Source organism: Dreissena polymorpha, chromosome 15 (assembly GCF_020536995.1).
Source record: "Dreissena polymorpha isolate Duluth1 chromosome 15, UMN_Dpol_1.0, whole genome shotgun sequence".
In the NCBI taxonomy this organism is placed as follows: domain Eukaryota; kingdom Metazoa; phylum Mollusca; class Bivalvia; order Myida; family Dreissenidae; genus Dreissena; species Dreissena polymorpha.
This window is the reverse complement of record NC_068369.1, coordinates 1,341,551-1,357,218: the sequence shown is the minus strand read 5'-3', so window position 1 is coordinate 1,357,218 and position 15,668 is coordinate 1,341,551. Positions and strand designations below refer to the sequence as shown.

The following is a 15,668-nucleotide window of genomic DNA, read 5'->3' as shown; positions in this document are numbered from 1 at the left end:
TTTAAAAAGGCCAATAAAGGCAAAATATTTAAAAAAAAAAGTGATTTTTCAGTATTTAATTACTAATATCCCAACAGTATATGAAACCGAGAAATAGAATATCAGACGAAAATTTAAAAAAAGGTGTTTTATATCACAAATAGGAAGAGTAAAGGTTCTGTTTTACAGTGCCACTTTGGCTATGCTTGTTCCTTCTGGTTTCATGGTTTAAATAAATATTGGAAGGATAAACTCCAGGTCAGCCAAAACAAATTGGTCAGATTTGTTCCCAATCTAGAACCCAGGTCTCATATCAGCAACCAACATTTTGTTTCTTTAAACTGGTTACCGGTTTCCAAAAGAATGGAACAAATTACACTATGTCATGTATTCAAAATTAAGCATGGCCTATCTCCAAGCTACATGAGTCAAAATTTGTAACTCAGGATTCTGTTCATACTTATAGAACTAGGTCTAGTGAACATGGGTCATGTGTGCCTCCAAAGGTTAAAAGTTTTGGGATTAAGTCATTTGCTTACCTAGGATGTAAGTTATGGAACATGTTACCTCCACATATAAGGAGTATTCCAACTTTCCATACTTTTAAAGGAGCAGTAAAGAACCACTTTTTAGAATTGTGATTTTTGTCCTATTTATTTTTGTTTTGTTTTCAACCCCCAACTAGTCCCAAGAGTAATGTGATATTATATTATTTTTAACATTGTGCTTTTAGCCTGAGATAACTACATAGGTCAGTTACTATAAGGTCTTTTTTTATATCTTGTTACATTGTCATAATCAATTGAGCAACAGCATTATTTAGTAATCTTTTTAACTACATTTGTTCTTCGTTCATATTGTAATGATTCTTTTTATTTTGTTTTCATGGCCCATGCCTCTCTATGTCAGACCACCATCAGAAGAAAGGACCACAATGGAAACAAGAGATTATCAACTCTTTGTTGTGTCATCCTTGATATTGATGCTTACTGACATGGTTCATCACACAGCATTTCATTAATAACATATTTTAAATGTTGTTAAATTTTAATGTTTTGTTGTATTATGTTATGTTGCTCATTATCGAAATAAATCTATCTATCTATATGTCTATCTATCTTGCGTTGCAACGCTTTATAATTTTCAGGTTTTTAAATTGTCAAAAGATGCATATAATGGATATTTTAGAGCATGGTAAATGTTCAGTATTACTGCATCCTCACAAATATCATAGCTACAACAAAAATGTGTCAATCTGAAACATTTTTAATTTTTTTGTCAATTTATCAAAATGTGAAACAGTCCCTTTCAGGTCCATAGAAGCAAGACTTTAACAGTTCCTGTTGTGTAAAATGTATGAACCTGAAAATGGTGAGTTTTAATTTGCTTTGAAATAACACGACATGTATTGAACTTGAAATTACAAATGTATGAATATCCAAAATGAAAACAATTTTACACCAGTGAGACATTTAACTGTTTCAAACATAACAAGAGCTTCGCGGTCGGAAACTTATGCCCCCCCCCCCCCAAACAGGGCCTTGACACAGGATTTTTTGTGTCACAGTGACCTTGACCTTTGAACTAGTGACCCCAATTTCAATAAGGGTCATCTACTGTCTAAGGCAAAACCACATGTGAAGTATCAAGTAAATCGGTCAATTCATTGACGAGTTATTGATTGGAAAAAATTTGCACACTCATTGTGATAGTGACCTTTGAAATAGTGACCCAAATTACAATAGGGGTCATCAACTGTCCAAGGACAATGCATATGGGAAGTATCAAGTCAATCGGTCAATTCATTGAGGTATTATTGATCAAAAACGATTTCACAATTATTGTGAGTGGCCTTGACCTTTGACCTAGTGACCCCAATTTCAATAGCGGTCATCTTCTGTACAAGGCCAATGCACATGTGAAGTATCAAGTCAATTGGTCAATTCTTTGAGGAGTTATTGATTGGAAACTATTTTCACACTTATGGTGACAATGACCTTTGACCTAGTAACCCCAATTTTCATCAGAAACGATTTTCACACTTATTATGATAGTGACCTTGACCTTTGACCTAGTGACCCCAATTTCAATAAGGGTCATCTACTGTCCAAGGCCAATGCACATGTGAAGTATCAAGCCAATCCGTAAATTCATTGAAGAGTTATTGATCGGAAACTATTTTCACACTTATTGTGATAGTGACCTTGACCTTTGACCTAGTGACCCCAATTTCAATGGAGGTCATTTACTGTCCAAGGCCAATGCACATGTAATGTATCAAGCCAATCGGTCAATTATTTGATGAGTTATTGATTGGAAACGATTTTCACACTTATAGTGATAGTGACCTTGACCTTTGACCTAGTGACCCCAATTTCAAGAGGGGTCATCTACTGTCCAAGACAGACCTACTGACATCCAGCAAAACAATATACCCCCTCTTCTTCGAAGGGGGGCATAATAAAAGGAATGTAATATTACATACATATTACATGTCTGACAAGGTGACAGTCAACTTGAGGCAATACTGTCAACCAAGGCGAAGCCCTGTCAGACATGTAATATTTATTTTATGATACCAAAAAACCTGTTCAAACATGAACAATTTATATGAACCATGAATTTGGTCATCTGTTTACAACAGAAATGCAAAATTGCGTACTGCGCATGTGCAAATGAGACAGTATAATTTTTACCATTCCGCACGAGACTGCTAAGGTAGCGGCAACAGTTTTTTTTGGAGCGGGCGACAGTATTTTTTGGACAGTAAATTTTTTCCCGCTGACAGTATTTCTATGTCATGATGGCCTATAGGAGTTTAGCATTGTGAATAAAAGTGAGGTATATTAAAGAGATATATTTCCTTAGTAAATGACACATTCTAGGAAATGCCTCCCTTAACAACCCTGATAACTAAGAATCTTACTTATCAGCATAATCAGTTGTCACTTTGATAGTTAAACACTCAACATTGCGCTACGGGAAAACTGACCTTTCAATCTGCACAGGCTAACCAGGGTTGACACTTTTTGCCTTAATTGGACTTTCTCTAAGAAGAGACTTCAATTAAATGAAAAATTCCATAAAAGCAGAAAGTGTCATCCGTGATAAGTCTGTTTTGACTGCACAGGCTAATCTGAAACGTCACATTACGCACATGCATTAAGCTTTGTTTTCCCAGAGCAAGGGTCACTTACTTGCCCACTTCGTCCCAGTAGCTGGCCCTGGCACAGATCACGTTCACGTAGTCTTGCTTCGTAAGCGTGTTGATGACGGTCTTTGCTACGCCTTTCGCTATACTAAATTTCTCCCCCTTCATGGAATCGCTAGAACAAGTTGCATAATTAAAACAAGAGGGCCCAGATGGCATCACTTACCTAAATGATGTTTTAAAGTGGACCAAGATGTGAGCTAAAAAAATGTTTGAGCTAACAAACAATTACAGTATGTTTTAATGTGTAGCATTTCTTGGGGCCGTGTTTCCCACATGGTTTAGTAGCCGTGCAAACACATCAGACTGACAAAAAAAATAATTGCTTATAGACTTATAACAAGAGATGTGTTTGTCAGAAACACAATGCCCCATAATGCATCGGTTTTTTTTTACCTTTGACCTTCCAGGATGACCTCGACCTTGACCTTTCACCACTCAAAATGTGCAGCTCCATGATATACACATGCATGCCAAATATCAAGTTGCTATGTTCAATATTTCAAAAGTTATTGCAAAATTTTACTATATTAAAGTATTAAATTTTCGACCTTTGACCTTGAAGGACGACCTTGACCTTGACCTTTCACCACTCAAAATGTGCAGCTCCATGAGATAAACATGCATGCCAAATATCAAGTTGTTATGTTCAATATTTCAAAAATTATTGCAAAACTTTAATATATTAAAGTTTTTAAATTTTGACCTTTGACCTTGAAGGATGACCGTGACCTTGACCTTTCACCACTCAAGATGTGCAGCTCCATGCGATACACTTCATGCCAAATATCAAGTTGCTATGTTTAATATTTCAAAAGTTATTGGGACAAAATGACAGACAGACAGGCCAAAAACAATGTTAACCTTGTTTTTGAAATTTCAGTAAGATATTAGGAACTTCATTTAACCTTCTGTTTTGGAGATCTCAATATGACTTACACTAGTATGCTATTTTTTATTTATTACGTATTTCATTCTTAAGTTATTGAACAGATTTTTTTTCAAACAGTTACCACATACATCTATGCAAAGCTGGAGTCTGGATACGATATAAGGTGTAAATGTACTAAGTTTCATCAAAATATTTCATTCTGTTTTAGAATAAGAGTGGAAACGTATATTTGATGGCAATCAAACATGAACAATAAACAGAGGGCCATAACACCAGAATTATGAAGTGGGCAGTAATGACAGTAAATGAGATATATCCACCTGAAATGAAATTTTAAGTAATTTGACTTTTTAAGTCAAAGAATAATGTTACAGGGAAAAAAATTAAAATAAGGAAAGGCAATTACTCCAGAATTATAAAGTGCATGTGATTAATGGTTCTTATGGCCATCTTAAATTATGGCAAAAGTTGTGCCCTTCACCTCTCCTTAATTAGATAATTGTGTGTTTCAAATGCATTAAGTTAAAAGCTTTAACAATTTTGATTAAGGAAAGACAAATATAAACAATTGTGGATGGACATAAAATTGGACAGACAGATAAACAGACAGGGTGATTATTGAAAGGTCAGAGCCAAACAAAATGAAGGGTCCTAAAAAAACAAAAAACAAAAACAGTGCACTATGGCAGTGCTTGTGCACTGACTTGTGAGTCTGCTTTCATTCTCACTTGTTCTAATTTTAAGCCTTGATGTTTTTTAAAGACCACAAAACCTTGCGTGACTTTATAGCGAACAGCATAGATTCCAACCAGACAGTGCAAGTCAATGTTATTTCTCTACATCAAGAACATCCACACTTCTACTGACACATGTTTATTAGCTTCGTTAATACCCAGCCGACTTAATGGTCTCATTATTTGATTTAACTGAACATAAACTGAAATCCTATCTAATGTGCTAACATGGCACATACACAAATTGTAACTTATTAATAATGTTTATTAGCAAGTCTTGTTCTGTAATACCAATATTTACCTTCTTTTTCACAGACAAAAAAGAGATGCAGAGCAACAGGAAAATATTTAATTGAGTGGTGTTCTGAGAAAACTGGGCAAAATGCATGTGCGTAAGGTGCCGTCCAAGATTAGCCTATGCAGTCCGCACAGGCTAATCAGGGACGACACTTTCCGCTTTAACTAAATTTTTGGCAAATAGGGACTTCCTTTAAATGAAAAATACCATTAAAGCGGAAAGTGTCGTCCCTGATTAGCCTGTGCGGACTGCACAGGCTTATCTGGGACGACACTTTACGCACATGCATTTTGCCCAGTTTTCACAGAACAAGACACAATTAATCTGTCATATCTTGAGCATAAATTTTTATGAGACGTAGACAATTCCTTTGTAATACTCCGATAGACAAAGAACAAAAACATCATATACATGTAATCACCAAATCCATAAAGCATGTAAGTAGTTTTGTACATTTTATATGTGGAATTAAGGTAATGATATAATTTATATGTTACGTTTATCGAAGTACACTTAAAAATGTAATCAAATATGTCACCAACATTTTTTATACATGTTTTATTATTATCCATACTAAATTCTATCAATACATTCTACTTTGGCTCATTTAAGATTTAAGCTTTTTAGAGGAAGGACATAAACTATCATAAAAGTATCATTATTGACCTTGAGAATGTTCATTCATACTTTTTCTGCACCACACCAGGTGCTTGGGCTTACTCACAATATTGAAGTCCAATCTTTAATTTTAACCCATTTATGCCAAGTGGACTCTTCCCATCCTAAATTGGATCGATTTATTTCCATAATTAGGGATGTCTAGTATATTTATTTCTATATTTATAATATTTCTTGCAGAAATTCCTTTAAGCAAACAAAGCAGACCCTGATGAGACGCCGCATCATGTTGCTTCTCATCAGGGTCTACGCTGTTTGCTAAGACCTTTTTTCTAGACGCTAGGCATAAATGGGTTAAATATGCCAACAACACTGATCGATGCACCCACAACGCATATTTGGACACAGGCAAAGCCACTTTATATTCTACAGCTGACAAACAGACAAAGGGTCAAAAACGGGTTGCAATCTAAATTCTTTCCATAATGGTAACATACACAATCAGTTGTGATAGTTTGAGAAAGATCTGCCAAGTAGTTAGTGAAGTTAAACAAACACAAATTTGGAACTATACCTTCTATAATCAAAAAACAGACAAAGATCCACTATTCTGCAAAAACTCTACGCAGCTTAAATGCCTTTCAATACAATTTTCTACACATTAAGTCATTCAAGTGTGAAATTGTGAGGGAGATCCACTTTGTATAAAAAAAAATAGGTTTGGACTAAATATTCCAAAGAGGCAAAACAGAAAAAGGGCCATTATTGTGCAAAAACTTGATGCACAAAATCCTTTCCTCTGAATAATCCACACATAAAATGGTCATTTAACTGTGAAAATTTGAACGATATTCAACTAGACTAGTAGTAAAAGAAGAGTTAAAGCACACAATTTTTGGGCTAAACATTCTTTTAAGAAAAGACAGACAATAATTGTGCAAAATATTGTTACATATAAAAGGCCTTTCTTTACTATCAGCCGCATATTACAGTCATTCACTTGTGAAAGTTTGGGCAAGATCCAGTTAAAAAGAGGAGCTGAAAACGCAAGCGTCAGGTGACTATATCTTATATGAAAGAATAACAGACCAAGGGACTATTTCTGCCAGAAAATAGTCCCAGGACAAAGTCCTTACTTTACTTTAAGATCATCAAATATTTAAGTTTAAGAGAGATTCACCCTGAAGTTAAAGATTCCTTAAGAACACGGTCTTTGTGTGAGGGCCATAAAAATCTATCATCATTCAGTTTTGTCCAAAAATTATTTTTTTCCTTAAAAGTGTGAGTATGCCTAAAAAAAAACCATTAAGATCCCTAAATAAAAATACATCTTTTAAACTATACTCATTATTTTAAGCTTTATGTTCATGATAGTTTATTAGACTTAATCTTACAGCCCTACCTGCAATCCAGAATGATGATAACGTCTTTAGGTCCACTGGTGGCCGCAATGTACCAGGGACGAACACGAGGGTCGTAATCATTGTAGAACCCTGCGAAGTTGGTCGACCACTCCCGACCTGGATACAAGCGCACCATTCCTGTTGTTGACCCAAAATACTGCCACCTGAAGTTTTGGGGTTCAGTAAATAAGAACATGCGAAAATAATGATAAAATGTTGTGTTTTCACAAAAATTGTAAGAACATGTCAAACATCAATAAATAAAACCTCAAATGTACAATTCATAAACTTATGATGAAGTTAATTTATAAATTGTGAGGTCATCAAACATATAAATTTGGTAGGATTCCTGGCTCACATATTATCAGATTTTTCAAAAAGGCATGTGCCATGTTCTTTAATTTTAAGAATTATTTGAGCATCCTTATGATGAATTAAATTTTGATTTAGTCTAACAAATATTTAACCGGTAGTAGTATTTAACCGGTAGTAGTATTAACTGCATGGACACAGTTCTTTTTAAAAAAGTGCAACTTTATCTTGTGGTACATTCAGAGATATTCAGGCATGTGCACACTGGTATAAAAATAGCATGATTCCCATACCAGTCTGGTGAAAATACAGTTTAAAAAGTGCATTACTGTCATATTAACCTTTATCTGTACACTAGTAATGCCTCATTATCAAAACCATGTCTTTTTGCACAGCAATATAAGGATCTGCTTTTAAACATTCACCAGACGTTTGGCCTCTAAGGACAAAAGGTTCTGCACATTATTGTAGTATTGATATTAACCCATTTATGCCTAGTGGACTCTCCCATCCTTCTAAATTGGATCAATTTATTTCCAAAATTAGGGAAGTCTAGTATATTTATTTCTATATTTAGAATATTTCTAACAGAAATTCCTTTAAGCAAACAGCGCAGACCCTGATGGGCCGCATCATGTGGCGTCTCATCTGGGTCTACGCTGTTTGCCAAGGCTTTTTTTCTAGACGCTAGGCATAAATGGGTTAATGTGTAAATTGCTATGTGATTGATATGTTATGTACATATTGATATCTGCATTATTTAATGCTAAAATTATTTGTTTGACCATGTTTTGACCTTTCTCATTTGCTATTGCTTAGTTGGAGGCATTTTCTGCAAGTATACCCAGATGAATACACTATATACCAGCTCAATATGACTACCACGCCCAGGCAATCGCACAGCCATACAAACTGAATAATAAGTTGTCTCATTATTGTATTCCATCTTTGTAATGTAGTATTTCAACGCAAGTATTTCTGTGCATAGAAATTATACCTCAGTGTAGGGTCGATTTTCTGGTTCTCTTTAAAAAGCTCGTCCAGTTTTGCAGTGAAGAAAACAGAGTTGATTGTGCTTATGTCATCACGAGGAACTTCATCTGCAATTTTGACAGCCGACTGCTCCCAGCTGACTTGCTGCTTGAAGTACCTGCATATAAAGATTGAATCCGAACAAAGTGGTACAAAGTTGTCAAAGGGCACTAAGCATTTCAGCTTTTAAGAACTGTTTTTCCATAATTGCAAGCTTCCTTCATAAGAAGTTTGATGTTGAAACCTAATATTTTAGTCAATATATGCCCTGGACACAATTTCAGCATAAATATTCACTTTGGCCATGTGCAATAATAAACCAAGGAATTATGGTTCTTTACTCACATTACTTCCCCTTATTGAGAACTACCTGTCTATTAAGTTTAAAGTTGATACCCGTTAGAATTTTGAAGATATGCTCTTCACAAAATGTAAGTATAAAAACAAAATAAGGGCTAAAATATGGTAGCAAGAATTTTAGTCAATTGCCCCAAATGAGCCATACATACTTATTAAGTTTCAAGTAGCTCAATTGAATGTTGAGATATGCTCTAGAAGAAAATTATAAAAAGAAAAAACAAGGGCAATAAACTCTACAAACATATCAAGTTTAAAGGTTCATGTGCACTTCAAGTCCCCCCAATCTGATCTGCCAATTTAGTTTCAGGGTATAACCCTTTTTTAGTTTTTAAGGTATTAAAATACGAATAAAACAATATCAACATAAAAATGAACACTATGCATGTTTGTATAGAATGTTATTTTTCATTTTCATTTTCAACATTAGACGACATGATTTGCAAATGCCTATCACCATATTATCTTAGGAACAGTGCCTTTAGGTTTGAACGTTGTATGTTAGGAGAACATCTCCAGGCTACGTTTTATCTATGGACAGACAGACATACTGCAATACTGAGAGAGAGAGTTGGATGTCTAATTAGTGTCCAGTTTACCCCTTTTAAGACGTATCAGCCACTATAAAACAGATTTTGAAGATTTGTGCATGTCATTGCAGCACCTAGCATGTGCATCATAAAAATTAACATGAAAAAAATTAAGTCATTATATTTTCCCTTACGTTTTTGCTATTAAAGTGGAAACAAACAATTTTAATTTTGTGCCTTATGCTTTACACTGTATGGAATGGCAAATCATGTCATAATGCTTTACTTTGCATAGAATGGCAAATCGTGTCAAGAACTTTTTCAAATGATATACAAGAAATATCTTTAAAAAAAATATATGGCCCCAATTATGGTTGGTGTTGATGAAAGATAAAAAATTATGTCACTGAGATCAAACATAGCAAATGCCTTTTTCCTGCGCAGTTCTTAGCTGCATCACAAGCAAACCAATCACATGGTGTTGTGCCAGATTGCTAGCTTATTTTGCATTATTAGATATTATTGATATAGAACAGAAATACACATGAAGAATGGAAATGAAAAGATATATGTAAACCAGCCACACACAATCATCTGTACATATTTGAAATATTTATATGCCTGTTCTTCTAACAAAACCTGTTTTCATTGTTTGTCGGACATTGGTATTTAATTTTTTTGCTAATAGTATCGTGAAACATCGCGCTAATGCTTAATAAATTGGTCAATATGGTTGAATAATTTTTATTTAATTAATTGACACATAACACACATAGAATCTACAATTGGCCTACCATCATAATATTGCCCAATATTTTCATTTAAGATATTTCTGGGCAAAATAAAATTCAAGTTCACCTAGTTAAAGTGATACTGTTTATATAAAGATTCTTTTACTAACCGCCAAATGACCTTGATAACTTGCAGGATGGAATACAATGCATTAAAGTGAGGACATGATTCAACTTCTGGAATGATGGCTTGTTTGAAGCTTTATACATTAACATGTTTAACGGTCAATTTTAAAAACAGATACAAATATTTTGGTCAAAACGAATATCAGGATAGGGAACAACAATACTTTTATGATAGAAAATATACTAGTGCACAGAATGCAATATGGTAGTAATAACTAAATATGACAACACAGCCTTTATGCCAAAACACTCTGGCGCTGACTAAATATAAATCTAAATATAAAGGGGCACACAAATGTTAAGCAGAAATTGCATAGATATGTGTATGACAACTGCTATTGTTAATTCATTATATATATATTAGAGAAATTGCCTTTGCCATTACAATGACAATGTGCCACACCTTGACAATAGTTCCTTGTATAATATGTGTATGCACTTCTTTATAGCATTCATAGTCATGCACATATAAATAATTAAGGAAAGTAAAACTTTTTGCATTAAGATATTATTGTTATGACAACACCAGTGTACTTGTAGTATTTTTAAATGCATTTGTAAGAATATTATTTATGTCATACATGCTTTTAGAAATCGAAACATTATATTCTTTTTTATTATCTTGTTTAATCAGCAAATAAATTAAAAAAAACTCTCTAGGTTTACTTCATTTAAATCACAACTCCAAATAATTGTTTATTGGCAATAAATTGAAATTCTTAGAAATTATAATGTGTTTTCTTTCAAATTTAATAAGATGAATTAATGTTTACACATAAAACAAATCAATAATTAATTTTATTTATTGTTTTTACATACACCATATAAAGAAAGCATCAAATGCCTACAACAAACAAATGATATTCAGAATCAACTCCTTGTTAAAACACTATTTTTAATGGATTTCATATTACCGGTAATAATTTTCAAAACATCAATTAAATAATATTAAAACAATTCTGATTGACAAAATTGACAAAATTTTGCTTTAAAAATGACCCAAATTAAAGTTTGAAGTTTTAAACATTAACATTTTTTTTTAAAACCATAATCTTCTGTAAGCAAAACTGAAAACATTTAAGTTTCTTACGGATAAAATTTTCTCTCTGGTGGCAGTCGCTCAGGTATGTCAGTGTCAGCATAAACATCCTGAGGCAGATGTGAAAGTTTGTCGACCATTGCACTCGCGTTTGATTCCAGGAATTGATCATGCAAGAGTTGCACCTGCTTCACTAGGCGCTGAAATGTTTGTGGTAATACCATTATTAAGCCATTCTGCAAAAAAAAAAACTGATCAGTAAAGACGATACCACAGTTCAACTTTTTTGTCATTGTTTGGTGCATAGTGGGCATGACAGCATAAAATGTATTTAAATAATCTGGAAGATGGTGGGGCCATTGTATTAGAAATTCGATATTAATTTGAGGAAATAAATATTGAATTAAAATATTTATGGACAGACAAAGTGTCATAACAGGAATAAAATGCTAGGATAACTTGAGAAAATTTATAGGGGTTCTCATTTTCAAAACAAAAACTAAAAAATGAAGATTTAAAATTCATTTTCAAAACAAATACTAAAATATGAAGATTCAAAATTGTTAACTAAATTTCAAGAATATTAAAGTTGATTTATAGCTGACCAATATATTAACTATTATGCATGTATACTTATACAATCAATTATACAAATTATAAATACATTAGCTATAGTACTTCATGACCTGGCTTAAATAGATACAAGAATAACCGTCTAAATCATATTGTTATATTGTCTTTTATTGAATTAAACATACACACTAAAACAAAAAGAATAAGAAACTGGACACAGCTCAAGTTTGTAATTTATGCTTAAGAGTTCACAAATATTGGGTTTGTTTTGGCAAGCTACTTATATAACTAAATTTATATAGCATATCCTATTGCTAGTAAATTATCTTATAGAGTTTATAAGTATTGGTTTGATGTTGGCAAGCTATTTAAATAACTGATAGCCTATCCTGTAGCAAGTGGAAACTACAAACATTCATTTGTTTTTTCTTTTTCCAAAGATTGAACCAAATTTGAAGTTTACATTCCTTATTCTGAAATGGAAACTCAAAGATTTTCTTTAAAAAAACACAAAATTATTACTGATAATAACTTTTGATTAAACGTTATTAAGGCAAAAAGAGACATTGATTCTGAATGCATTATAAGACGACATCAATCTCATTCCAAAAGTTTGTCTCCAAATATAGAGTATAAAGTCAAAATTATTTATGATTTATCATAGTTTATCAGCCAACAACCAACTTCCTCTCATTCTGTTACATACTGGTAGCTATCAAACATATATAGCTAACATCGCCATGGTTAAAATCCTTATTATCAAAGCACAAGGTAATTGGAGTTTTTATTGGCTGATTTGAACAATAAAAAATACTTCATCCTGAAGTCTACCTCTGCAGCAAGTTTCTTCTGCTCGAAGTAGTCTGCTAGATTGTCCTTGACGATGCGTACAATGTCTTCCCCTTTCTTTGTGTGTGGCTGGTACATAGCCTTGTCCAGGAAACCCTGTGTGTAGTGCTGGTTGATACCATCATACGCTAACTGCAGACCAAGTGCACACAGAATCCACTTTTAATGCTACTTTCAGATAAATCAAGGGAAATTATTTATTATTTCTCAATATATGGCTCATTAGCACACTCAGTCTGGATATAATGACCAAATAACATAAACAAAACTTTGGACTCAAGCAACAAAAGTGATCTACAAACCAAATGACAAGAAAACAACATATTCTTCCGTTTTTTAAGACTAATCACAATTTATTACAATATTACCTGAAGAATGTAGTTTTCAATAAGCACCGCCCAGTTTTGCACATCTCCCTCTAATGTTCCGACCTCATATTTCTCTTCACCAGGAAATCGGCCACCTTTACAGCTGGTTACTATGGTCAACAGATACCCTAGCAACCAGGTCATGGTAACCATGGTGATGGCTCCTGTTGTGTTCATGATACACATTAAGGCACTTCTTGTAGTATGCAATTCAACATAATGAATACATTATGTGCATAAAGTTGACTGTTAAAAGTTGTGATATTTTGAAAAATGCAAAATAATATCAGTATAGGGATCCTGATTACCCAAGGATCCAATGTTCATAGGGCAGGTATCATTTTATCATATACTACACTTTGTTTTATATGTTATATATTAAACCATTATGAACTTTTTTCTGTGTGATATTGTTTTTAAGCACTTCCATTGGCTTCTTTTTATTTGACTGACCACTAAACATTTATTGCTTTGGCATAAAAGAGAAGAACAATTTCTTTGACATAAGTGAGAAGAATTGTTTTGGAATAGAAGAGAATAAGTTGTGAAGAATGCTTTAGCATAAGACTAGGGGCTAGTATCTCCTTTAGCGAGTACATTAGCAATAATCCCCTTGTTTATCAGGGACAATACAACTGCTCTTTTGTATTGAGGGAAAGAGTAGTGTAGGCCCTTTTATGATAGAAAAAAAGGCCCATTACATAAAAAATTCCTAACTTGACAGACAGCTGGGGTGTCCGGACCCCAGGGCCCCTAGCCTGGGTATGCGACTGTAAGCATAATATACATTGATATAACAGAAAATAATCACTATGGCATAGAAGTGAAGATACATTTGGTTGGCATAATTGAAAGGATAGTTTGCTTTTGCATGACAGAGAAAACACATTGCTTTGGTATTGAAGAAAATATTCATATGTTCTGCATAAAAAGCAGAGACATTTCTTGAGCATAAAAGAGAAGATATAATTTTTCAGTCAGCTAAGAGCATTGATTTGTATTCAAACTAATACATGGAAATGATTGGTTGTAATGAATTATCAATATACTTAGCGATTATATTTTAAAAAGTAATTTCAATATGATGACTAAATATATACTGATCTTGATACATCAAACATATCTATAAACTGTGATCTCATTGAATCATTAATATTACTTGAAGTTCAATTTATAGAGGTATATAAGGCTTACGTATTGAATAAACAAAACACGTCATCTCTGGGCTAATCTTGAAACATGACAGAGCTTGACTGTATTAATTTGTCTTTTACCGTATCTGCATACACAATAATACTAGTAATAAGTCTAATATATGAAATAAATAGTTCAGTTCAATACTTCATGTGTTTCAATAACAGCAGCGAGTAAGACATTTCATCAAGTTATACATATATCAAATACAACATTTATTCTAGCAAATAAAGCATTTAATCTTACCAAAAATAATGCCAGAAATATCGACCTGCCGTTTTCAATAGTATGCTTTGGACATGTCTCTCGACTGCAGACGCTGAATCAATCGATTGATAACTTCGCTTGTGATCGTAAATTTCCGATGGAGCCGTTACTTTCCGTGCGGTTACAAACAACGCTAATATCCACTTGGAAGTAAGTGGACTAACGCTATGAAATCTTTCTTAAATGTGTAGGACTACGAAATTAATTAAATATTACAAAATGTGCAAAGAGTGGCCAAGCTTTTCACTCTGCCGCTTTTAAGCAGCCTCCTGTAATGTACCATTTGAAAAATGTTGATCCTCAATATTAGATGAAAAAGAAACTCAGTTTATAAAAGCATTCTGAATTTATCACAAAATGCTAGACACTATATTCTATGAAAACCTTGATAGTTCAATTTAAATAATTGAAATTGAATGATAACGTCTGTATGCTCGGTCGTTTATGGCTTTTTGTTTTCTGAATAATAGTTTTTTGATTGACCAGGCAATTATTTTTATCACTTTTGAGTATGGGCACATTAAACGAACCGGTATTAAATACCGTTGTGCACATGTGCAATTTTAAAGCCTTGTATTGTGTCCATTATAATATCGCGTCATAGTTATGTGCAAATATTTTTATTTTTATTAAACGCTTTGTATGTTTAAATTGAAATTATGAAATGTTCTTATTAAACACTTCAGTGCACTTTTTTTTCATCACAATAAATATCTTGTAAAAAAACGCTTCGTTTATAAACAAATTCAGAGATCTTATACATATTATAATTACAAAGGAGTTTTTAAAGACATTGCGCCGATATATTAAGAACAAGCTACTGCTTAATATGGACTTGGAATAAAAATACCAGCAACAACATTTAGTAAAATAAGCCCAACACGATTCACTACATAATTCATCAATACCGCTCCATTAAAAAAAACTTAAAACTGAACTCTGTATCAACAATGTTATTGATTTAGTTTTGAACTAAACCAAAGTGGCTTTTGAAACGGCATTACAGGAAAAACAATTCATAATAATAATTCCAATCAGTTAAAACTGTTTAATTGTGGTAGCGGATTTAGGCACGTTCACAGTTAATTTTATTTA

At 33.2% G+C, this 15,668-nt stretch overlaps 1 protein-coding gene across 2 annotated transcripts in view; it reads right to left on the bottom strand.

Annotated features, from left to right (window-relative positions):
* LOC127860594 (voltage-dependent calcium channel subunit alpha-2/delta-2-like) overlaps positions 1-14,670 on the bottom strand; it is a 60,949-nt gene extending 46,279 nt beyond the window's left edge. For both annotated transcript variants that reach the window (XM_052398734.1, XM_052398733.1), the window contains exons 1-7: positions 14,553-14,670; positions 13,113-13,276; positions 12,727-12,876; positions 11,374-11,522; positions 8,445-8,597; positions 7,135-7,299; positions 3,177-3,305 (exon numbers count right to left, since the gene is read on the bottom strand). In XM_052398734.1, the coding sequence (XP_052254694.1) occupies positions 3,177-3,305; positions 7,135-7,299; positions 8,445-8,597; positions 11,374-11,522; positions 12,727-12,876; positions 13,113-13,265 (899 nt within the window). In that variant the 5' untranslated portion in view covers positions 13,266-13,276; positions 14,553-14,670. The remainder of the gene's footprint in view (positions 1-3,176; positions 3,306-7,134; positions 7,300-8,444; positions 8,598-11,373; positions 11,523-12,726; positions 12,877-13,112; positions 13,277-14,552) is intronic.
* Between the last annotated feature and the right edge of the window lie 998 nt (positions 14,671-15,668).